The 27,638-nt window shown below is 34.1% G+C and overlaps 1 protein-coding gene across 2 annotated transcripts in view; it reads right to left on the minus strand.

The window, feature by feature from the left end:
- CNTNAP4 (contactin associated protein family member 4) overlaps positions 1-27,638 on the minus strand; it is a 582,938-nt gene that overhangs the window by 357,260 nt on the left and 198,040 nt on the right. For both annotated transcript variants that reach the window (XM_020976685.2, XM_020976684.2), the window contains exon 3: positions 22,631-22,824. In XM_020976685.2, the coding sequence (XP_020832344.1) occupies positions 22,631-22,824 (194 nt within the window). The remainder of the gene's footprint in view (positions 1-22,630; positions 22,825-27,638) is intronic.

Below are 27,638 nucleotides of genomic sequence, written 5' to 3' on the forward strand. Positions count from 1 at the left end.
TCTTTGTATTTGCCATTGAAGTCAGACTGCAAAGCCTTTGCATAATTACATAATTAGAGCTTTTAAATTTGGAAGATTCTTAGGACCATTTATGTGAATTTTATTTAGTCTCTAATTACACATTTACAGGTATATTGCAGTTAGTAATGTCCATAAAGAAATTCATAGGAGAACTATCAGCAGGTTATATATTGTGTTTTAAATAAAGCTTAATAATTGTGTCTTGCCACTGCTTAATTTGGAGGTTATTAAAACAAATTCTAATTAATATACTATAAAAACAAATACTAATCTCACTTCAAACACTTTCAGGTGGATGAATGGAGTATTCAAAAATGACTTTTAATGTTCTGGAGTACCAAAATGTGACAAAACACAAATTCATTTCCTGATCAACCCACTAGACCAAAATATAATCACAACCAAGTATTCACAATTAAAGGAGAGTTCTATAATGATGTGATTTAGCATAAGCCTTGTCAATTATTTTACTACACTGAAAGTAAAAAAAAATTTAATACCAGAAATATTTCACTCAGCTAAAATATGATTTAGAAGAAGTAAAGCTGATTCAGTTTACCACTATTTAACTCTATCTTGATTTTAGTCATCAATTATTTTTCCTTCTATTAGTTGTTTTTGTTGGGTTTGGGATAGGGTAAAGAATGGAAGGATAATGATTAAAATAATTGCAGCTTATGCTTAGTAAACCTGATTTATAAAGGTTCCCTCCCCTCTCCCCCTTGGTGTTGGGGAAGAAAGTGGTAAAATTAGTAAAGGATAGAGATAATTATTCTGTATGTTGAAATAAATAGCTTGATCTCAGTTGACTTCTGTATCAATCCTCATTCATTCACTCATTTAATAAATAAATATTAAATACTTGATGTGTGCAATGCGTTGTGCTTGGCCCTGTGGATATCTGGCAACCTGGCATATTGGAAAAGCACTGAATTTGATGTCAGAAATCTTGGGTTCAAATCCTGAACCTGTTGTTTGCTATTTCCATGCCCTTTGGCACTCTCTCAGTCTCATTTTACATATCTTTCAAAATAAAACATACCCCATATGCCTTGTGACTTTTGAGATTCAAATATAAAAAAGACGCAGTTCATAGGATCATTAATTTTGAGCAGAATGAGACCTTAGAGGTTATCTATTCTTTTTCTCCCCTCTAACTTCACAGTTGAGGAAACTGAGGTCTGGAGAGGTTGATTTGAATTCAAGTTCTTTGACTCCAAATTCCATGTTTGTTTGTTTGTTTGTTTTTTGCTGTGACATGTACACAAATAATTAAAATAATAATTAGAATATAATAACATGAATATAAAACGCTGTATCATATGGACACTTACATAACAAACTCACAATTTAGACAGAAAAAATTCTAATACAGAAGTCTTACTAAATCACAGTGCAACAACAAAAAACCTTGTCTCATAGCCCACACTTTTATGATTCATTTGAAGTGAATATCATTCTCAACACTAATAAATGTCTACTTAATTAATATACCCTAAAGTGTCCTTAGGCACAATGCAGAATTACAGGTCTGTTATAAAAAAAAAAATCCTGTTGAGATAAATGAGCTTGATCTAAGCATTTTTAATGCTTGGAATTAGTCTTACCAAACACAGAAAGAACAAAAATCAGATTTATTTATCTTACAGGATAGTGGTGAGAATTAATGAGATAGTGTGCCTGGGCAAGGTGTAAACAACTCACATTTTTGAAGTGGCTTAATTTGCTTGAACCTCTAGATATTATTTATTACACTACCTTGTAGAGAAAAGAGAAGTAATTTTTAAATAAGAGAATTCCAAGACTGCTAGTGATCTCATCAGGTAATTTGTAGTCTCAATCTACTGATTTTAGAAAACATTCTCTTAAATTGCCCATGATATAAAACTTACTTCTTTTTCAGAATTTCAAATGTTGTTGATATTATTAGTTCTCCCATCACCTTTATTTCCAAATATTTACTTCCCTCCTCTCCCCACACCCCCCAGTGAGCCATCCCTTGTAAGAAAGGATAAAAAAGACAAAAACAAAACAAAACAAAAAAATAAATCAATGCACAATATTATAAGTGATACTCAATACTCTGTGCAAAGAAGGGGAGATCATCCATTTTCTCAATTCTTTTCTGGGACCACCTCAAGGTGGACTGACCTGCTTCTCAGCTATACTTGGCTTTCCTCTCCTCTAACACAGATTCTGAGAGGGAACAGTATCTCAACTGATCAAAAACCATTTATAGGGGACTTAGTACATCACAGATGCTATGCTAGGCAGTGGAGATAACAAAGATAAAGAAGAAATATTCCTTACCCTCAAGGAGTTTACATTCTGTCAGGAAAAACAATATGTACACATATATGTAAATGTAGATACAAAAAATAAAAACAAAATTTCAGCATGAAAAAAGGACCTAGCATCTTCAGAGATCAAAACAGCTAATGTAAAAGCTATTTAGTTTCTTAGAAGTGGAGGTGGAAGGTATTCCAGACAAAGGAATAGCCTGAATCACAAAATACGACTGTTGCAAGATACCCCATAAGCCAGTTAGTCCAACTTTATATACCAAATGAGTGCTTACTATCACTTACCAACCAGTGGGCATCCAGCCTCTGATTGAAGACCTATGAGGAAAGGGAATTTCCTGCCATTAAGAGACTAAGATGGCCTCTTTGCTTCCATGCATTGTTCTTGGCTCTTCCCTCTAAGGCCTAAGAAGCAAGTTGAATCACTTCTCCATTACTTGAGGAAAACTGTTATATCACTCCCCCACCCCTCCTTAGTTTTTTTCTTCTCCAGGCTAACCATACCTTTTACTTCAGTTCTTTCAAATAAATCTTAAATGTCTTGATTTCAAGGCCCATGAAGCTCTTATTGTCATCCTCTGGATATTCTCTAGCTTATCAATGTGCTTCTTAAAACCATGACATGCAGAATTGAATACAGTACTCTCAGATGAGGTCTGTTTGGAGAAAGAGAACACTGGGACTATGACTTTCTCACCTCCTTCCAATCCTAGAGACTATACCTCTCTTAACACAACCAAGATCACATTAGGTTTTTTGGCTGCCACATCATACTTTTGACTTGCACTGAACTTTCAGGCAATATGACTAGACCTTTCTCAAAACAATTATCTATACATGCTTCCCCATCTTATACTTACGAAGTTTTGTGTGTGTGTGTGTGTGTGTGCACGCGCGTGTGCACAAAGTATAAGACTTTACATTTAACCCAAATGAATTTCATATTTTACAATAGTCATGATTTAGACTATTCCCTTGTCTGTAATGCCTCCTAATTCCATCTCTCAGAAATGCTAGCTCATGATCTGGTTCACAAATCCTTATTCATTTTCTCCTTCTGCATAGGTGTTTTTGTTTTGTTTTGTTTTGTTTTTTTAATTATACGCTAATGACAGGATCTCTTTTACTGATCTTTACTCCAATTTTCTCCATTATGATCATGCATTCCCTGTTGTTCCTGACTCTTCTCAGGAGTGTATTTTCTTAATAAACAATGTCACTCCCCTCCTTACTATCTTTAACCAATAAACAATGTTCTCTACTCGCTACCATTTTAATCAATCTATTTCTTTTAACTATGATTGGCCTTTCCACAACCATATTCTACTAATGGCTTCACCAAGTCTCAGTGATATAAATCAGGTCCAATTTGTCTACTTTTATTTAAGCTTTCTAGCTTTGAATTTGCATACAACTAGTTATATGGGTTTTATTACTGACTTCTTTCTTGGATTTTGTCTCCTCCAGACTTCTGGGTAGTTCTAATTTTATCCTTCATGAATAGTAGCAAATTCTATTGTATCTACCTTGGCATATATAAATAGGAAATTTTCTTGTTCCTCCTTCCATTTCAATTTAAAGACCATTTGATTAGTTTTGCAAGCCTCTGGGCAAATATATTATTACCAGCTTTGTTAGGTGGCCTCTATTCCTGGTTAGGAATCATTCACATATTTTAAGCTATGGTTGAGAAATCTGAATTCCGTACTCAGGTACATTTCTCTTAATCAGCCATTCCTTTCCTGATTCTGTTTCTCTCTTAAATCCTAGATCATTAAATTCCAATTTCCCTGCTGGCTATCAAGGAGGAAATTAAACTGATAAAGTAATTCAATCTGGGATACTCATGACTATCACCCCCAATCTATTATCCCTCCCAGGGACATTTGCATTTTTCAAATAGGAGGGCTACAGGTTACCACATCTTAAATCAAATGAATTAAATTCTAGTGACAGAAATTTAGATTTTCAAACAGGGAGGTGATGGGGGATATAGAGATACTGTATTATAGGGACCTTTCCATTGTCCTTCATCCATATCCCTGTAGGCTGTCTTCCATACAGCCTAGTTTTGTTCATAATTACCCAAAGCACTTAGTGCAGGGATTTGAAAATAGAGGGCCCTCAGTTAATGTTTTCTGACTGAAAGTAAGAGAATTTAAATTCAAATCAAAATGACTTTTATTTCAAAAAAAATGTATTTAATATTCTTAGTTGTAATTACAGGACTTAGTATGTGCCTGTGTGTATGTGATGTGTATGTGTGTGTTTTTTCATGCAAATCCAAAATTTTACAAGTTCTCAAAAAGGTCTGTTGTTTTTATTTATTTACTCAAGAAATTAAAGCAGAGGAAGAACCATTATAGAAAGGTAGTCTTATCTAAAATTTATATTAAACTGAATGTGGATTTACTATAGTGTTTTTGTTGGGGGGCGGGATTTGAAATGCTCCTGTTGAGAAGTTGTTGAAAAAATCATACAAGGAAGAAACTAAGCAAGGAGCAAAAAGGAAAAAAAAAATCTAATTAGCCAATTCAAAGAAGTGTCATGTAAGATAAAAGTTTAGAAAAATAAGATTCTTTAAAATAGTAATGATGATATTCAAATTAAGAGAAAAAATGTTTTGATTTTTTTTCTAATTTCTTTTAATCATGGAAAAAACGGAATCACAGATTCCATAATATCAAAAGGGATTTTGGCTCCTCTGAGTCTACATGATGTAAAAGCCTGCATGACTGAGGACCAAAGGCACATATTTCTTTTTCTTTCTTTCTTTCTTTTTTTAAAATTTATTTATTTTTATTTTTCAACATTCACTACCACAAGATTTTGAGTTCCAAATTTTCACCCCATCTCGCCCCTCCCCCCACCCCAAAATGGCATGCATTCTGAATTCCTTCCCCTAGTCTGCCCTCCCTTCTGTCTCTCCCCCTCTTCTCTTTTCCCCTTTCCCTTCTATTTTCCTATAGGGCAGGATAGATTTCTGTACCCCATTTCCTACATTTATTTCCCAGTTGCACATGAAAATTTTTTTTAAACATGTGGTTTTAAAACTTTGGGTTCCAAATTTTCTCCCTTCCTCCCTCCCCACCTACCCTCATTGAAAAGGCAAGCAGCTCAAATACAGGTTATACAAGTGCAGTTATGCAAAACACTTCCATAGTAGTCATATTGTGAAAAACGAACTCTATTTCCCTTAATCCTATTCTGCCCCCCATTTATTCTATTCTTTCTTTTGACCCTGTCCCTCCTCAGAAATGTTTGCTTCTGATTACCCCCTCTCCCAATCTGCCCTCCCATCTATCATCTCCCTGCTCTCTTGTCCCCTTCCCCACCTATTTTCCTGTAGGGTAAGACAGATTTCCATACCCAATTGAATGTGTATGTTATTCCCTCCTTAAGCCAAATCCTGTGAGAATAAGATTCACTCATTCCCTCTCACCTTCTCCCACTTCCCTCCACTGTAAGAGCCTTTTCTTTTCTTTTCTATTTTTTTTGTGAGATAATTTACCCCATTCTACCTCTCCCTTTTTCCTTCTCCCAGTATAATCCTCTCTCACCACTTAATTTTATTCTCCAGGTATGACCCTTTCATCTTCAACTACCTGTGCCTTCTATCTACCTATTTATCTATCTATCTATCTATCTATCTATCTATCTGCATGTGTATATGTATATATATATGTATATATATACACACACACACATATATATATATATATATATATATATATATATACATATACACACACACACATACATATAATTTTTTCCCTCCAACTACCCTAATACTGACAAAGGTCTCAAGAGTTATAAATATCATTTTTCCATGCAGGAATGTAAACAGTTCAACCTTAATAAGTCTCAAAGGCATATATTTCAAAGGATTCAAAATCATAGTTCCAAAATATAGCCTAGAGGGTAGACATTTCACATCTTTTCTGATTCCAGTGGGATATAGGGGAGGATAATGACATTAATATCAAGGCTCATCTCAAGCCATGTTTTCTATATGAAGAATTCCCTGATTACTTCAGGCCACTATGATATTCCCCATCTCTGGAATACTATTGCATGTATAGCTCATGGTTTATAGTCTAGAACTTAGTGTTCCATACTGTTTCATATGTGTATAACTTGTCTCTCTGTGAGATCATAAACTCGAGGATAGAGATAGTGTATATACGTCAGTTGAATCCCTCATATTGTCAACTATAGTCCTACTTACCTAACAAATATTCAGTAAATAGTTGTTGAGTTTGCTTATTTCTCTCATGCTACTGTGACATCCCAAGAGACATAACCAGGGTTCAGAGATTAGAAAACGGAATTCACTGCAATGGCAGATAGTTGTGATGGTACCACCAAGTTTAATTACATTCCATCCTTTTTGATTAAATTTTAAAAAATATTGAAAATCCAAATTGTGCAAGAAAGGTATTGTGCTAGATAGTAAAAAGGATGGCAATACTAGTAGCATGCAAAACACCTTATACACAAGTATCTACATATAGGTATATATGTACATACACATGTGTAGATATATAGTGAGTATATACATACATACAAACATATGCATATATATATATATGTTTGTATCTATGTATCTATGTGTGTGTATCTATATCTACATATTTATCTTAATCCTTACAACAATCCTTCAAAGTAGGCATACTATTGACCCCATTTAATGAATGAGGTGACAGAGAGGTTAAGTGACTTGGCCTCACAACTACTGTGTGAGGTAGAATTCAATTCCATCTCTTCCTTACTCTAATTTCAATCTATTATTCCCTATGCCATGATGCCTACTAATAAAAAAGGTGAACAAGAAATAGTTTCTGCCCTAAAAGAACAATTCCAATTATAGGAATAGAGAAGTTAAGCACTTAATAGATAAGCATTTAAATAAGGACACAAGACAGAGTACAGAGTTTCAAACAAAATTTGTGACAATTTAGAGTGGGGTGGATTGGGAAATAATTCAGGCTACAGGTAACATTTAAGACAAGTCTTGAAGAATGAACACTTCAGATTGCAAGAAGTGTTGGTGGGATGATACCTTCTAGTCAGAAGAGATAGCATGAACAAATGGCACAGAGTTGGGAAATAGAATTATGGAAATTTGAAACTGAAAAGGATCTCAGATGTTGTTTAATTAAATAAAAAAAGCAGTCATACATAGTTCAGATATTCAGAAAGGAAGGTAGGTGCCAGATTGTGGAGGTCTTGAATGTCAAGTTCAGAGTTTTAATCTAATTTGATTTTTTGGTGGGAAGCCAAAGATGTTACTAAGTAGAGGAATAATATGATTCTAGTACCTTGATGTTCAGAAGTGTTTTAGGGAATTTTCTCCCCTGCACACCATCGTTATTTTTATTATAAAATCTATTATTCTCTTATTCAGTCAGACTCATAACCTAGAAGTCAGCTTTGACTTTTGCTTCTTCATTTCCCACATCCAAATCAGTTTCCAAGTCAGATTCACTCAATCTGAAATATTTGTAATGTCCATCCCTTTCTCTCTACTTATACTGCTGTCATCCTAATTCAGATCCTTAATATATTATATTAATATGCCATATCTGAACTATAAACACCCCCCAGTCTCCAATATCTCCCTTTTCCAATCTGTCCATACGACGGCCAAAATAGTAAACAATGTTGTGACTTTATGGTAAAGATCATTTTTTTCAAGGGTATTCTGAAGTTTTACAAGTACAAAATGAAAAAAAAAAGTCTTGATCATCATAGGGAGAGTGAGGTATTATATATAAAAGAAATTAATGATTACCCTAAGAGAATTAGGATAACAAACCAGGTTTATTGTCAGGATTGAGTAGCAATATGAGAGGTTAAGGTATTTTAGAGTAGAGGTTAATATGGATTTCAATGGTTTAACCCTAAGATTGAAATTTAGTGGGGAAGAAAATGAAGTCAGAGTTGAAAGGTCATGGATTCAGTCACTTAACATCTAGCAGAATTATAATCAAGCCATTGGATGAGTTTTATCTACCCTTCTCAGTCACTCTTGCATACATATTTGAGTGATTAATCACTTTCATATTCATAAATTCTTATGTCTAAAGAAATTCCTCTCACTTCAAATTAAGACTAAGTACATAAGATTTGGATATACTCATTGTAATATCCCCATAAAGACTTGAAGGAAGTTACTAAGTCAAACTATATACAACCTTTTCTTCTCAGGACTATAGCATTTCTTTAACCATGTATATAATATTTCCACTATGTAATTCTCTAACCATCTGCGTATCCCTCGAATGCCCCAGGCTTTCCTCATCTCATTTATTACCCAGTAACTACATAACAATGTTCAGCACTTTTCCTGCTTATGCCTGAAATTTATTCATGGAAGAAAAGTCATAGCCAATCCACTTTCAGTCTGTTCCTAGTAGCATCTCTGTTATGGAATTGATACCTATTTCTTAAAAGAAAAAGCAAAAAAAAAGCAAAAAAAAAATCTTACATACTAAATTGAACATAGTTTTTTACACTAAAACTCAAATGCATTCTTAAGGGTTCCTTTTCAGCTTCTTCAAATGGATTTTACCCAGAATGTTCTTGGAACAGCTGTCTCCCTCACATAAAGAACCTGCACAGTAGGAAAAACACACTTTAATTTTAAGTTGTCAATGCATCCTGAATAACAACTCCCATCTTGAATTCATAAGAGATATAACCTTTTAAATTAGAGTTCTGATGAGTTTTTAACGAAAACAGTAAAGCCCTAATTATTGCAGAAAGTACAGATTAGGGAAAAAATTATGGTCCTTTAAGACATGACTGAATCTAAATTTCTAAGCACCTGGTTGTTATTTACTGATAAAAGCAATTAGGAAAGAAACCTGGTGCCATGCTCTACTAGATTGATGGCTGCCAGGGAAAAAAATTAAAAAAAAAAGATATGTTTCCCACAACTGCAGAGCCATCTGGGTACAGCTGTCACAAAGCAACATTCCTGAGGACCAATTGCAGTTTGAGTCATATTCTGATGTTTACACATGGATGACACAAATTATTTCCTCAAATAGACTGGGTAAATTTCTATAATGCCAGGCCCCAAGACGAGGCATCATGGGGGTAGTTCATTTTTTAAAAATGGCTTATTCCACAACATAAAACTTTAACCTTCTGATAGTCTATAACCTTTTTTCTTTTGAGGGTAGAGGGTAGTGACTTCCTCTACAACCTACACATCATTGCTTGAGTTGTAAATATGTATGTATGTATGCATATATGTCTATACATACATATATATAATGTATATATACAATACATTTATCTAGATATACATAATATAGATATACACTTCATGTATTTTATTAGAGATACAAAATTCAACAATTTGTTCTCTGTAGTACCATATCCTACATTCCTTCAAAATTATATCCTGAAAATTCTTTGTAACATAGAAGGGACCCATGGTTGTCAAAGGTAATGCTAACAGTGTATAAACAGTGTCCTGCCATTCTAGAAAGAATGTGGAGATAAGGGACTATGTCTGTAAGTGTGAATACTGGGCTATGAAAAAAAATCATGACCATTGGATTTCAGCAAATTTATGTATCTGTGTGTGTGTGTGTATGTATATGTATGGACTTTGAATTAAAATAATAAGTGACAGGTATATAGTGCATTTAGTTTTCAGTGATAGACATATACATACACACATATACACACATATACATAGGGGTAGTTAGGTGGCTAAGTGGATAATGTGTCAGGTCTGGCATCAGAAAGACTCAAATCTGGTCTCAGACACTTACTAGCTGTGTGCCTTAGGTAAATCACTTAAGCCTGTTTGCCTCCTCATTTGTAAAATGTGCTGGAGAAGGAAATGACAAACTATTCCAGTATCTTTGCCAAGAAAACCCTAAATGGGGTCACAAAGAGTCAGACAAGACTGAAAATTATTGAACAACAAAAACAAACAATATATAGATATTCATATTCATTTATGTATGTGTGTATATATATTGCCACCTCTCCATTGGCCTCTGCTTAATATTCATTTAAATAAATTCTTCAAAGACAATTGTATTCTGTGGATAACTGGTATGCTATACCAGCAGAATGTTGGTATTAAAAAGATGGGCCTTTGCTTTCCTAGGAAGATTTAAACACTAAAGGATATTTGAAATTCCTTGAGGAACTCTTTTCCTCATGTTCAATTTTGGGCCCAACTTAGCATCTATCAGTTCTGCTTGTCTCAGATATACATACTGATATACAAACTTCACAGGTTGTTCATAAAAATGCATATGGAAATCTGAGCAATAGACATTCTTCATCCATTTGGCCTTCCTTGTATGCATAGACAAGTCAAATTCTTTTGGGTGGGTTTTTCTCTTCCAGGAGACTTTGCAATGTTCTGGGGCCTGATGCAATCCATATAACATCATATACAAAGCTATCTTTCTTCCTTTTTTACTTTGCCCCAGATAGCCTGTATATACTCATGGTCCAATGTGGATGCTTTTCTCCTTTTATCTGTTCAGCTACATTTCTACAATATGTACATCCAGGATTTTGATGTTATCACATAAATGATGTGGGTCCACTGTCCTTGATTAAAAAAAAATTGTTAAAAGGATTTTTTTTTCATTTACCCTCCATTTTTCTTCTATTTGTAGTACTCCTTTTATTTCCATTCTTAATTTAGATACCCTTTGGATGACTTTGCTTGCTAAAATTTCTTTGAATTGGTTTTATTCTCTGTTATTTCTGTTTTATGAGATGATATAGTCCATATATATCCATCACAGTTTTTCATAAGAAAATATCTCATGATGGTATTAATTCTTTTTAGCTGTTGTCCTAAATCATTCTTTCCTTTCATGGCTAGGGCCACCTACAATCAATGCTTCTATTTCCTTTCCTCTCACTCTCTTAACTCTCTTAAATCTGGCTTCCAGCCTCCTTATTCAACCAAAACTGGTCTCTCCAAAGTCATCTATGTTCTCTTATATGCCAAATATAATGGTCTTTTTGTCATTCCTCATCCTTGATCTCTCTGGCAGCCTTTCATACTGTTTTCACAACATTCTCTCCTCCCTAGATTTCTATACCACTACTCTATCCTAGGTCTCCTCCTACCTGTCTGATGGCTCCTTAGTCTCCTTTGCTGGAGCCTTGTCCACAGGATACCTGCTAAAGGTGGATGTCCTGCAGGTCTCTGCCCTAGGTCTTCTTCTCTTCTCTCTCTATTATTTTTCTTGGTGATCTTATCAGCTCCTACAGATTCAATTATCACTGGATGCTGGCAATTCTCAGATCTATTTATCCAGCCCTAATCTCTCTCATAACATCTCTCTCAAACTGGATATCCAATAGACATCTTAAATTTAACATGTCCAAACCTGAACTTATTATCTTTGCCCAAACTCATTATCTTTACCCTCAACCCACTCCCCATTCCAAATTCCCTATTACTACCAAAGGCACTATCATTCTCTCAGTTACGCAGGCTCTTGACCTAGAAGTCATCCACAAGTCTAAACTTTTTCCCACCACCACATCCAATATGTTGTCAAATCCTGTTAATTATACCTTCATAACATCTCTCATATATGCCTTCTTTCCTTCACCATTCTGGTTCAGGCTCGTATCACATTATGCCTAGACTATAACAATAGCTCACTAGTTGTTCTCCCTACCTCAAGTCTCTCCACACTCCAGACTATTCTCCATTTGGCTGTCAAATTTATGTTCCTAGGGGCAGCTAGGTAGTGTAGTGGATAGAACACCAGCCCTGGATTCAAGAGGAGCTGAGTTCAAATCTGGCCTCAGATACGTAACACTCACTAGCTATGTGGCCCTAGGTAAGTCACTTAACCCCAACTGCCTCACCGGAAAAAAAAAATCATGTCCCTGAGGTCCATATCTGACGATGTCACTACTATCTGCACCCATTCATTAAACTCTAGTGGCTCCTTATCATCTTCAGGATCAAATATAAAATCTCCTGTCATTCAAAGCCCTTTGTAACATGAGCCTTTCCTACATTTCCAGTCTTTACACTTTTCTGCACTTTTGCTTTTCCCAGTGTACTCAGCAATCCAATGATGGTGTCCTCCTTTCTCTTCCTTGCACAAAACACTCACTCCATCTACTGAATCTGTGCTTTTTGCACTGGCTATTTCCCATTCCTGGAATGCTCTTCTTATCTGTACCTCCTAGTTTTCCTGACTTCCTTCAAGTCCCAGATAAATCATTTTTATCATGGGATGATACTGTTAATAAAGTCCTACAAACCTCTTCCATAAGATTTTCCAAACAAATTTATGCAAATTCTAAGTTTAGGTTGTCTTTGGTTGCTATATCTCTCTACTTGTCAAGGAGATCAGGTATATGCTGGCTGAAGGTTTTAGGCTTTTTTGGTTTCATTGTAGTTACTGATTTACATAATTAAACTTAGGAAATGATCATAGCCTATATAGATATCTTTTTTTTTCATTCTCTTCCTATTTTTGAATAATATCTTTAAAAAAGAGGCAACTCCAGGTTGGAGTTGTTTCAATTTTATGCCATATATTCTCATTTTTTTTCTTTTCAGCTTTGTATTGATTTCGAGCGTTGCTCTAACAAGTGAACAGCTGAGTTGACACAGACATTTGTAATGACCTCCTATCAGTACCAAGATTGAGTAAAAAAAAATCCCCTTGATGTTTAAGATGTGACTAGGATCTCAGTATTGCCTACATTTAGTCTTGAAGAAATTATTTGTGAGTTTCTTTCTGAAGAAACTTTTCAAAAATCTATAGATTTCTAAATAATCTATTGGCTTTTATCCTCTCTTGATTCATACTGCTGAAGCATTTTTTTTTTGCCATTCTCCTCACGCTAATCTTTACATTTCTCTCACTGCATATTAAAGTATATCTTGATTTAATTTTTAATTGAGTTCTTCAGATAATTTTTCATTTACTTTCTCAAACTCTGCAAAAGATTCTTCTGAGTAAGCTGCAATTATTGTCAATGATGGTTTTTTTTTAGCAATCCTTATCATGAATGCTGTAATATGAGATGAACCAAATGTCCCATAAAATTATATTTCTTTTTTTTTTTTCCTTTGGATACACAGTTTAGCAAAATCTGCCAACTTACTCATTTGTTTCTCCAAGCAGAATCTCTAAGTCCTACTTCTTTATAGTTGTAACTTTCTATTGCTTTCCATTTTCATTTAATGATGAGAAGTTCAGGATCAATATGATTCAGTTTCTGCAGTAGCGTATTTAAGTACCCTCAAATCCAAAGCTGACCTACCCCTCCAGAAAGTATCCTGTTGTATTAAAAAGGAGTAGTTAAACAATGCACAATAACAATTATTTCTTAGATCAATATGAAAGACCACCCTCAGACCTTTTCAAACAAGCCATTGAATGAGAAATTTCAAATTTAGGGTGTAATACAGTGCCTGAAACATAGCAGGCTTAATAAACAATAAACACTTAAATGCTTGTTGACTGAGAAGATAAGTTAATGTTTATAAATGTCTTAAAATGGGGTGGTTATTAACATCTTCTGCTCCCTTTCCTACTTCTTTGCTCTCATCATTATTAAGTGCATAGGATAGTTAGAGGGCACAGTGGATAGATCATTAGACTTGGAGTCAGGAAATCTTGTGTTCCAATCCCGATGTAGGGACTTACTAGCTATGGGAACCTAGTCAAGTGACTTAACCTCTCTTACTCTCAGTTTCCTTATCTGTAAAAATGAGAACAAGAATAGGACCTACTTTAAAAGACTGTTGTAGGGATGAAATGTGATAAAATATGGAAAGAACATTGCAAACTTTAAAGTGCTATGTAACATGATTGTGATTATAGTGAAGTGGATAGAGCTGTGACTGGAGTCAGGAAGATTTCAGTTCAAATCCAGCCTCAGATATTTATTAGCTGTTTGACTCTGGACAAGTCTCTTAATCTCTTCTCCTCAGTTACTTCAACTGGAAAATGGAGCATCTAATAGCACCTATCTCCCAGGGTTGTTGGGAGGATCATATGAGATAATACTTATGAAGCACTTAGTTCAGCACCTAGTATGTAATAAGCATTTAAGAAATGCTTGTTCCTCTTTCCTTCTTTAGGACTGAGATTAACTTTTGGTTCTATTTCTTTTTGTTTGCTTCATGGAATGATATAGTGGAATAATTCATAATCAAGTGGTCACTCTGCTAGAAGGGAAACTCAGTGTCGTTAGCTAAACTGGTCCTCAAAAATCAGATAGAGTCTACTTCTAAAACCATGTGCAAGGCCTTTTCAACATGCACCAAACTTCTGACAGAGCTTGTGGAATCTTGGTATGACTCCAAGTAGTTGGGGACCCCTCCATGCATAAGGCACAGGAATAAGATTTTGTGGAGCAATCTTAGGCTGCAATAATGGAGGTATAATGCTTGAGAGGTGAGAGTCCCAATACAGTGTGGTCTGATGAGACCACACTTGCAGTACTGACTTTAATCTTGGGTGCCAAAATCTAAAATGTGAAAGGTCTGAAGTTAGCTTTTCATCTATACCTATTTTTGATGCTAGAAGCATCATTATTATACATGAGTAATCAACCCATCTTTACCATAGCCGGATACATCTTAAAGAAGCAACCCAACTTTGCATTAAGGGCAGGAGAGAAGCAGGTGGTCATTTTTCCTTTTACCATTAAAGTAATTCTATCAAGTCAGCTGCATGAAGAAAGCAAATTAACATGATAAAACAGGAAAGAAAGGGGGAAGAGGGGCAGAACTATGCTATAACAGATACAATTTTAAGAGTATTTTTAAGTCATCTAGAACTGATGTTTTGTGACTATAGTACAGTTGAGTTTGACCTTAACATTTGATTATAGTAGTAGCTTTTGGAATAAGATACCCACTATCTGAAATAAATAAGCCAGGCAGAGTTAAATATTGTAATGATGGTAATAAAAACATACTATTTTCATTAATCAAGAGCATTAATATTGTATGTAATAAAAACTAATATCTGGTTAATTTATGTTGAGTCAATCCTTTTCATGGTATAAATGGGAGTCTAAGAAAAGGTAGGAGCTTTAGTAAAATATGTAATTTATTGTTAATAACAGCTAAGAATACTTTAGGATTGGAAAGCAGCCAATCCTTATTATACCCATATTTTAAAGAATTTCTCAGTCTAATTCTAGTAATTATCAACTAGTTATGTCTACTCCAGTAAGAGTAAAAATTGTTCTAGTAAGAAAATGCTAGACAGAACACCTAGATGAGTGCACAAAATGATAATTATACATCAGCTGAATCAGAAGACTTTAATAGTAATTTTCTACACTCTGAACTGCTAACATTCTTTGAAAGAATAAATAAAACAACACATAAAAGGGTACAGAGAGGATATAATTTGGGGTCTGAATTAGATTTTTTAGAACATTTTTCAAAAGATTTTTTAAGGAAATCTGTAACCCAATGATGAGAAAATCATAGTGACTTTGAAATATTTACCACGCCACTAATAAGAACCTGCTGCCTAAGTGTTCTTGTATTTACATTAAATTTAATATAGATTTAAAGTGAAGTATACATAATAGAAATTTACAGTTTCATAGGTAATATCATTTCCCCATACATATTGAAATGTTTATGCTTGTTGATCTTTGTCATATTGGAAATTTTTAGAATAGGAAATTTAAGTGATCTTAGGTAAGTTACTTAATCTCCTTGGGATTCAGTTTTTCCATGTGTAAATAAGGGGATTGGACTTCATGATCTGTTATATTTCTTCCAGTTCTCAAATTCTCTGATTTTATGATTCTAAATCCATGTATTATAGCTTGGAACTCAAATTTTTCTAACTGACCTCATCTTTTTTATTTACCTCCATTTCTCATGACTCTCCAAATAAGCTAACTTCAGTGTCTATGCTTGTTTCCAATTTCTCTCTGATCCTTCTGTAATTTAATTCTCTCTCCTGTCTAAGAATCCAATTTTTATACTTTCTTGTATATTTAGCTATAATTACTTTCTATCTTCTGTATCGTTAGTTTTACTGAGGTTATTGGCTTCCTTTAGAGTTGGGAGAAACAACTATTCTGTGATGTTGGTGCCCACAATCTCTTTAACATTTTAAAGCTTCGCTTCTTCAGTAAAGTCATCCTTAATAGTTTCAACCCATAATGATATCTCCCTTTTCTAAATGGGGAATTGGTTCTTAGAATACATGGTACACATTTTAGCACTTGCTTATTATTATTTTCAAGTTTTGAGGGTCTTATCTTATTAATTCCATGAGCAACTTTTAAAAAAATCTTTTTGCACCTCTTGCAAAACTTTGCACAGAAAATAGTAGCTAACAATAATATAGTGTTTTCTATGTATGTACCAGGCTCCTTATAATTATCATGTCAATTGATCCTTACAACCCTGGGAGGTAGGTACTCTTATTAATCCCAGTTTATAGATGAGGAAACTGTGGCAAACAGCAGATAAGTGATTTACCAAGGGTCATGCAGCTAGTAAAAGTCTGTGGCATCATTTGAATTCAGGTATTCTTGACTCTAGGCCTGGCTAGTCTAATCACTGCACCTGCTAGCTGCTTCAAATAGACACAAAGTAGGTGATACTACATCTATCAAACCAGAAGTGTAAGTGGATAAGAAGCAGTGGTAAATTCTCAATTTTATCAATCAAGAAGCATTTATTAAGCCCTTATTATGTACCAGAACTATGCTATATGCTAGAGGTACAAAGGCAAAAAAAAAAAAAAGCTCTTTTCTCAAGAAGCTTTCATTCTAATAGTACAAAACATGCATATATTAGCATATGCCCCTAAGATACGTAAGGCCAGGAGCAAATTATTTTGAAAAGCTGTGATCTGATCTATATAAACAATTTCATTAAAGAAGGTGTTACAAAATCCATAGGCCCTTGTGAGGTATGCTGATTTATCAATAAATATTTAGAATAATTAATTTTGAATATTCACCTTTTCATAAGTATTACAATTTTAAAACACCAAGCTATACAGAACTGAAATAATTGTATCTATTTGGGTTACTATTGTGGGGGTATCATGCAGCAGCTGAGCTGGGGAACATTCATTAGGTCTTAAATCTGGTCTATTTCAGCCAGAGCATCTTGAGGATCCCCTCCTCCCCTCACCTTACATTCCCATCTCTAACTCTTGCAGACATAGATACAGAGAATGGGGCAGTTGGGAGTGAAGGTTCAACTGTTTGGGTAAACTCTCAGGATTTATTCTAACAGAGCTGGGAATAGAGACTCACCATTATAGAGCTGAGCTTTTCACAATAACAGTTGTGGCCATTGGCCACTTCAGCTTTTTTTTAGGTGGCCACATTCCACAACTTGGACAATGTACCATTTGCACTTTTAACTCCCTCATTACCACCTTCAGACCACATAATGCTACAACAATTAGCAGGTTTAACTTAGATATGGTAAGATATCCATCCATAAATCTAACTTCCCTCTAATCCCACCTTCTTTCCTTTTCCTCCTATTTCTCAATTGAGTGAAATATATTTCTGTACTCAATTCTATGTCTGTATGTATGTATTCTTCCCTCTTTTGACTAATTGAGATAAAAGTGATATTCAAGTGTCAGTCACTTCCCTCCAATACTTTCCCTTTGTTTTTTATAGATGTCTAGTAGTTCTAATTATGGGAGATTTTTTGTTTATTTATCTTCCTTTCCCTTGTCTCTATAATACTGTATTCTTTTTCCCCTCTCTTTCCATTTGTCTCTTAAATTCACTAAGAAATAAAAGAACTACCCATAGATGTTGACTAAACACCTTTATGACTGTAAATGGTGAAAGGGTTCAGAGGAGACATGAATATCACCTTCTGTAAACAGTTTATTCTTATTTAGCCCCTTATGATTATTCATTTTTATCATTTTTTTTATATTTCTCTTAATTCCTGTAATTGAACTTGAAAGTTTATATACAGCTCTATTGTGCAAATGGGATTGCTATTCCTCTATTTCATTAAAGGTTAACTTTTTTCCCCTGTGGGATGTCAGTTTTTCTGGACAAGTTATTTTTAGCTATAAACATATTATTTGCCTTCTGGAAAATCCTATTCTAAGCTTCCCACTCCTTTATAGTGGTAGTTGCTAAATCATATGTGATCCTGACTGGCTCCTTGTACTTGAATGATTTCTTTCTGGATGCTTGCAGTATGTTTTTTTTGTTTGTTTGTTTTGGTTTTTTTTCCCCCTTGACCTGGAAGCTTTGGATTTTGCTGTGATCCTCTTGGGAGTTTTCATTTAGGGATTTCTTTAAGGGGATGATTGGATTCTATTTCTACTTTGCCCTCTGTCAAATATCTTTGAGAGATGTGGGCAAACGTCTGTTAAGACTTCTTGAAATATGATGTGTAGATTTTATTACTACTACTGCTACTATTGCTTCTGCTGCTGCTGCTGCTACTACTTCTACTACCTTTCAGGACATCCAAAGATTTTAAATATTTTTCCTTGATCTACTTTTCAGATCAGTTTTTTTCCTATGACATATCTTATGTTTTCTTCTATTTTTTCAGTCTTTGGAATTTGTTTCAGTAATTCTCATCTCATAGAACAATTGACTTCTGTTTGGTCTTATCTAATTTTCAGGGGGTTTGTTTCTTGGGCAAGGTTTTGTACCTCTTTTTATTTTTTTTCAAGTGAGGCAATTGGGGTTAAGTGACTTGCCCAGAGTCACACAGCTAGGAAGTATTATGTGTCTGAGGCTGTATTTGAACTCAGGTCCTCCTGACTTCAGGACCGGTGCTCTATCTACTGTGTCACCTAGCTGCCCCTAAGGTTTTGTACCTCTTATGCCAAACTATTAATTCCCTTTTCATTTTTTTCTTCCAGAACTCTATTTTCCAATTTTTCTCTAGTTCTATCTTTTCATTTATTGGGGGAAAATTAATTTTTAAATTAATTAAAAGTAATTAATTATTTTTCTTAACTCTGGTTTCCAAGGAAACTCTTGTTTCCTGGAATTCTTATTGAATTTGTACCCAAGCTGAATTTTTCTCTGAGGCTTTGGTGGTAGATATTTTGGAGTCATTCTCTTCATCTCAGTTCATGCAATGAGCATCCCTGTCATCATGATAGCTTTCTAGGGTGATATTCTTTTTTCTCTCTCTCTCTGTTTGCTCATTCTTTTAGCCAACTTCCTAAATTTGGACTTGATGTTAGAATCAAGTTCTGTGCATTTCTGGAACATCTTGGATGATCTTGTTGCTTCTTTCTTGGGATGTTAAATGTTGTGTTATTCCAGTATTTTAGTGCCAGATCAGATTAAGGATATTCAAGCTTTCATTGTTTCAAAATTGTCTGATCCAGGGCAAGAGCTTTGCAACTTTGAATCTGAGCAACAGTAGACTGCTGCTGGTTTCAGCCACTTTGAGCTAGAAGCTCTACTGGTTCAGTGTGACAAAATTGAATGTTCTCCTTTGATCTGGGATTTCTAGACTGGTTTTTCCTCTGCAAATTTCAGAATGAGCTAAAGTTGGAACTGAGACTTCACTATGCTCCTAGGGTCTGAGTCATACTACTGTCACTTGCTTCTGAATTTTTTTCTCTCTAGTACACAGCCCAGGGCTTCTGATTGCTCTCTATCCCAGAATGTCTCTCTTTGCCATGAATCCTTTCCTCAGGTCACCCCTAACTATGACCCAGAACTGGTTGGTAAGTGACAAAGCTGCTGCTAGATGTTTTCTATTTCCATTGTGGTGCTGTAGTATGAGATTGGTATCTCCTCATGACCAGCTTCTTCCTGGGCTAGGGTGTTTTGTGTAGCTGTTCCCAATAAGACATCATCTCTAGGATCTGCATATCTCTCAGTGTGCCTCCCTATGCCAACCTGAGTTGAAGAAAATTACTCACTGTGACTTATTCTTGGATTTTCCTATTACAATTCAGTCTTGTGTATTTTCTAGATTTGTTTAGAAGAGATTTTGTTGTTGTTGTTAGGGAGGGAGCTAGATGTAGCTCTTCCCTCTATTCTACCATCTTGGATCTACCCCATCCAGTATGTGTTGTTAAACTTGAATTTACTTTCTGTGAGTGTATGTTTATACACTTAAATATGCTCTTACATGTGGGTATTTTACACATACATAAATAAATAATACATGTGATATAATGTATAAATATATAGACACATATATATGAACATGTTCATGTATACATACAATATATATATATATATCAGTAAATATGAGTATGTGTATATATGAATACCCAAATGTGTTTCTTATGTTTCATTCTCAACATGTAGCCAAGTATCTACCATGTAGTAGGTGCTTCATAAATCTTTGTTAAAAGGTTGATCAGATACAATTCATTAATCTCATTTTTTGTTCCTTTATTGTTTGTAGACATTAATTATGATAATCATGATTGTATCCAGGCTTGTCTAGAAATGAGAAATATTGAATGACTTAGTATGAAGTAAAAATACCCCTCAGTATGTACATGGTTCCTAGCTGCTTCAAATCAGCTTTATTGCCTGAGGCTTGCATTCAAGATATGATTTTCTGTATATTAAGAGAAAATTGACAACTTTCTCATTAATTACAAATTAGTCATAGAATAGATGCCAAAGCTTCTTGTCAGAGCTCTCTAGTATTATTTCATTGTTATGTCTTTCCTCTTCTTATTTCAAAAGAAAGAAAAAGAGAAAGAAACATGCATGATAACTCTGGATTACATGAAACCCTTATTTCAGGATTTTTTTTTTTAACATCAGAATGGAGAAATTTCTCCTTTATCAAACTTACTTCAACTTTCTTTCTTACATTGGGTAGAATTTTCTCCAACTAACCTATGCATTTTATAGTTTGTGTTCTGGAACCTTCCTTTTAAAACAGCATTACCATTTTCCCTCAGAAAATGGCATTTTAATGATGGGATCTATCTATCTATCTATCTATCTATCTATCTATCTATCTATCTATCTATCATCATCATATATGTGTGTATACAGAAGTCCAGTATTCTTTCCATAGAATGCTTCAATGTTGGTATACTTTTAAATATTATGACCATTATTTGGCATAGATAGTTTCACCTTTCTTATGCAATATGGTGTAAATAATTTTGTTTCAATTATTCAACAAGTACGCTGACTGTAGAAGTGCAAAAACTGTTGGTGAAATTTTATTTATGATCTCAAAGAATCTCAGGAAAATTTCTTCTAAATTTGTAAACAAGGCCTGTTTTTGTTTTTGTTTTAAAAATTAAAGGGTAGGAATAAAGACTTTTAACTCTCATTGTGGCATCACTATACATACCACCTACAAATAGATTTTTGTTTATGTTAATTTAGAATGTTCAGTGTATTTCACAAATATTAGATAAGATCAAGGGAAAAAAAAAGTAAAGCATTCATTTTACTAATGTAACATAAAACAGAGGTAATCCTAAGCCAGGGCTTCTTAAACTTTTTTCCACTCGCAATCCCTTTCCACCTGAGAAACTTTTATGCCACCTTGGGTATATGGGTATATAAAATTGTATACAAATCATAAAGAAATTTATTTTAAAACAATTCTTTGGTACACATATAATTTTATCATTTATTAAAGATGAAAGCAAATTTGCATACTAATGAGATCAATGTGCTTGTTTGATTTTACATAAAGAATTAAATCTTGATGGAATATTTGATAGTGCAGGATGTAGAACATCTTCAACATTTTTCGGACTTGATGGATATTTTTATTTTTTAATCGTCAATGCTGTGTTCAGAAACAAGGTTGCAGTGAAGTTGCATGATGCAACATGGTCAAGCACTGCCAGAAATAATTTAGATTCATTACATGTTTGATTTTGAATTAACTTTTAGTTGTTGTGTATTCAGAAACTTTTTTCTGTTGCCAAATTTGCAACCCCCACATTCAGTTATGGGACTCCATATGGGGTAGTGACCCACAGTTTAAAAAGAATTGTCTAAGCTACCATTTTATTGAACAAAATATAAATTTCACATGATCTTATTTTCTTCCTCAGATCTCAATGTTATTTAATGGAATAATAAATTGTATATTTCCCCCCTCAATTGTTTCAGAATGTAAAATTATATTTTACCTTTAGTTATTCAATAAATAATACAAGTATAATGCATTTGAAAATCTAGAATCTACCTTACTTCCAATTGGAAACCATTTTTGTAGTAATTCTGAAAATTGCATTGCTTTACTTGATATGCATATATAGTAACTTGGCAGCAATATGAAACAATTGTTAGAGTTCGTATTCGGAGCAATTTAGTTTTTATTATTATTAAAAACATACCCAGATGCTTTCTTCTTGACGATATTGCTTCCAATTTCTTCCACTGTCGCTAAACATCAGGAGGTAACTTGTTACCCAATCAGAACTCCCATATCCACCTTGGGTAGCAATAGCAGTGATTTCCATTCTCTCACCAAGATCAATCTGTAGCCATTGATATTTATTTGACACAAGTGGAGACCAGCCACCAGCTCCTTTTGTGGGGAGAAATACAAGAAAAGTAGTGAAGAAGATTACATAATGAATTCATTGTAGTAAAGACAAAATACTCATGAGATTAGTTTCATAACTGTACATAGGCATGAAACTTAAAGAATTTCTAGTTCTCAAAAATTAAGATGATATATTTATTAGTGTCTTAGGATGCACTAAAAAGAATTTTATCCAATAACAAAAAAAAGAATGAAAAGCATAATCACCTTTAACTTTTATTTTTCAGGCTGCACAACATCTTGATTTACTAACTCACCAAGTTGTTGGTGAAACTGTGAATCAGTACAACAATTTTGAAAATCAATTTAGAATTAATTAAAGTGAATAAAATATTCATGCCCTTTGTCTTCAGAGATTTCACTACTAGGTTTGTATACACTAAAGAAGCCACTGATAAGAAGCAAGTCTACAAATGTATCAACATAATTATGAAAGCATTTTGTTTTGTGATATCAAAGAATTGGAAACAAAATTATTGCACATTTTCTGGGGAGTAGCCAAGCAGTTTATAATATATAAAGATAATGTAATATTACTGAGCCATAAAAAGTGATGAATATAGAAAAGCATGGAAAGATCTACATGTACTGATGCAGAGTGAAGTAAGTAGAGCTAAGAAAACAACATGCATAATGAGTAGAACAATATACATTTAAAGAACAACCACCCCCTCAAAAACATCAAAGTGCATATTGTAATATTACAAAGAACAAACATAGCACCAAATAAGAAAGAAGATGCTTAATAATGTAATTCCAAGGTGATAAGGGCCTGAACAAGGTGGGTGCTTTTGTGAGTAAAGAGAAGGGGATGTATGCAAAATATGTGGAAGTAGAAATCATACCCTATAGCAATTTAATGGATATGTGGGATCAGTGAGAGAAGATCATAGATGACACTGAAGTTGTAAACTTAAACTTAGATAAGTGGAAGGATGATGGTGCCCTCAACAGTAATAGGGACATTTTTGGAATATTACTGTGCTATGATACTTGAAGAATGTGACAATTACCAAGACACATACATATATACATGACACACATATATATGTACATATGTGTATATGTGCATGTATGAACAATGTAAATTAAAAAAAACACAAAAAACTCAAGTGAATATCTTCAAATTTTAAAGAATAAGCATGACTCAGAAGAAGAGATATGAGAAGATACTGCCACTGCACCCATTTACAGAAGTATGAGGTTCAAAAGTATACTTTATACATATTTTCAGACTTTTTCAACAAATTCATCAATTTTGCTGATTTTTTTTCTTCTTTCTTCTTTAAAAATACAATTTGTTATATGTGATAGCTTCCTGGTAGGAGAGGAAATGGTATAATGGGAAATACTATGCTGATATAAAAAAAAAATTCAAAATACATCAATATAAGCTTATTGTAAAAAGAGTAGTAGAAAAGTTTAATGAGAGGAAGATTAAAGAGAAATGATTTCCATACAAGTTCAATGAGTTTGGAGGCATCCATTAGTGTGCCTGTGGTTTTCATATAACTATTGCAGATAATAACCATATTTTCATGATGATTCTAGGATCCTGAATATGTAGCAAATTTTACTGTTATTCAAACTATGCTTTCATGTCATATTATGATTCTCCATGTTTTTCCTTAACTGATAACCACAGCAACCACTAAGATTTGTCTGTTAGATCTTCTTGATGAGCCCCTTCTTTATCCATTTTACTGAGAAAAAGAATTTACTTGAAATTTAATTTTATTAGTTTTGCTATCTAAGAAACGATTGAATAAAACAAAACTCAAAAGATATTAAACATCCTAAGAAACAGAGCTCTCAGCAAAGTCTCCAAGAAGGTCTATTTGATTTCATATTTACTTGGACAATATTGTTAGGTCAAAATAAGAATTTTAATCATAAGAAAAATCATCATGAATTTCAGCCTTAAAAAAAAACCTCCCCTTAATTGCTGTTATTCTCTTAATACTGATGGTACAGAACAGAATACATATGTTTATGTATATATATATATATATATATATGTATATATATATATATACATACATATATATGTATATATATATATAAATTATTTTTTCATTTGCATTTTGACTCTTTCCAAACCACACACTATAATTAACACAGAAATATGTGTACAGAAACAACCCATGGGGGAAAAAAAATTCAGCATGCTTCTAGTGTGCTAACCTTGGGCCATCAGTTATCATCAGGAGAAAAATGAACCACTGAATACTAGCTTTTCCCAGCATCTCTCACAGTTACAACTACAGCGCTTTGAGCTAACTTTAAGCATTTGCAGTTAATTGACCTTGAACATTTCTCATTTCTTACTTGTGGTGCAGAGGTTCTACTAGTGTGCAAACTGTGCTGTCTTTTTAAGTAGGTACAGTGATAAAGTAATGAAACTCTTCAGAATCTCCTTAGGCATGCCAATTAATTTCTATAGGATGATACAGCCAAAGGGAAAAATAAAATTCCTGTAGGGCTTTAGGCCTAGGTACATGAATTCATAGTGTGTGTGTGTGTGTTTGCTGTTCTGAATGCTTGTTCTTGATGTAAAGGAATGGACACTGTCAAATAACAACCTCCTTTTCACAGTTATCAAAGTTTGATTTTTTAGGGATTTTTATTTATATATATATTTTTTAAACCAACATTCTGTCTCCTGAAGCAGCTCTTTCTGTACAGAGTCTACACTACAAGTGCACCAATACCTCTGGGAGCAGCTGGGAATGTTTTGTAATCACTCCTCTCCTCCACTCACCAGTCACAGTTGTTTAATCCGGAAAACAAAGGCACAATGAGGAATTTCTATGCTTAAAGGTTTTTCCTCCCTTTCTCTCTCCTGCTTATTTCCACCTCCACACCCTGCATTTCATTTTAACAAACCAACCTCCTATAAAATTTATAGAACTAAACTGTGGTGGAAACATTTTTCTTCTACTCCATTCTACTTTGGCCCTGGCAAGGCTAATTAATTAAAAAATTATCATCCTTTCAATTCATTCAAAATATTGTTTGTTTTACTATCTCTAATGAGAAACTATATGCAAAGTGTTTCATGAATTTTATCTTAAAATGTTTTATTGTTATCAGCAATTTTGGTCACAGAAAAGTTGTGGTGGTTGTTCAAGTCATTTCAGTAGCCTCCGACTCTATGTGACCGGGTTTGGGCTTTTCTTGGCAAAGGCACTGGAGTGGTTTGTCATTTCCTTGTGCAGCTCTCTTTACAGAAGAGGAACTGAGGCAAATAGGATTAAGTGACTTGCCCAGGGTAACACAGCTTCTACGTGTTCAAAGTCAGATTTGAACTCAAAAAGATGAATCTTTCTGACTCCAGGCCCAGCACTTTATGCATTATCTACCTAGCTGCCTCTACAGAAAAGTATTAGATGTTAATAATGTAAGAAAGGAAGAAAGAAAAGAAGGAAGGGAGGAAAGGATGGAAAGAGGAAGGAAAGGAAGGAGGGAGGAAGGAATTATACATGTTTCTTGTCCTCAAAAACTTTTTTAAAGGGTTCTGACTACAATGGCACAAACAAGGGTATGTGAATGTCCTTACTGACAAGGTAGAATAGAACAGGTATTGCTTAATTTAAACTTAGCCCTGAATCACCTACAATGTCACTATACAATTGTGACCCATGTATCCTTTTAGTTGTTCAGTTGTGTCCGATGCTTCATGATGCTATTGGGAGTGGTTTTCCATTTTCTTCTCCATTTCATAGATGAGGAAAAGAAGGCAAACAGGATTAAGTGACTTGCCCAGGGTTACATAGCCAGTAAGCATCTTAGGTCAGATTTGAACTCAGGAAAATGTCTTACTTGGTTGTATCCTCTATGCCACCTAGCTTTCCAAGTTCTTTAGTTACTTCACTTTACTACTAGAGGCATTACTAGTGCTTTTTGTGTGGCCTAGCAGAAGACCTATGTACTGGCCTGGAAGTGAAGATGAAGAGCAATAGCATTATAATCATTATGAATTTGTTAGAGAACTTTATTAGAATAAAGCTTGGGATACAGATGGCTAGAAGAATAATTCTCTTTTGAAATTTATTATAAATAATAATGAAAATAATAATAATGTGTCATCATCATCATCATGGCATGATGAATAAAAAGATAACTTTGAAGTCAGGGAAACCTGATTTCAATTCCTGCCCCTGATACAGACTGGCAGTGTGAGTGTACAGACAAATTAACTTCTCAATGCCCCAGATAACTTTCTGAAACAATAAGTCACAGAAAAGGAGTCAATTTACATTGATATTGGGAGTTTCCTCTCTAGAAATTTCATACACAAGTGATATCACAGATTGGTCAAATTAATAATATGAAATCATATCCAAATAGCACATTTATTCTTGTAAAGTATTTTACATCTATTATCTCATTTTGTCTTTGTGACTGAAAATAGATGTTATGATCGTATTCATTTTGGAGATATGGAAATGGTGGCTTAAAGAGAAAGAAGAGAGAGTAATGACTAATGGGTGAAGCAATGGGAAATGCGTCATTAAGGAGGAAGATGTATTTAGTACTAGGAAGTAGGAAAGGAGAATATTGGTGAATACTTCTCTTCCTTCAAGGCTCACATCATATGCCAATTCTTGTGGATACGCTTCTCTAATATCCCTTGTTGTTCTTCAAGCTATCTTGCATTTATATGTTTGTGTAACTGTCAATCTACCCATCCCCTCCAATAGAATATCCATTTTTTAAGGATAGACATTGTTTCTTTTCCCTTTTGTCTTTGAATCCCTAGGACCTAGAAGAGTTCTTGGACATAGTATATGTGT

Source organism: Phascolarctos cinereus, unplaced genomic scaffold, assembly GCF_003287225.1.
Source record: "Phascolarctos cinereus isolate Bilbo 61053 unplaced genomic scaffold, phaCin_HiC Scaffold_4;HRSCAF=312, whole genome shotgun sequence".
Lineage (NCBI taxonomy): Eukaryota > Metazoa > Chordata > Mammalia > Diprotodontia > Phascolarctidae > Phascolarctos > Phascolarctos cinereus.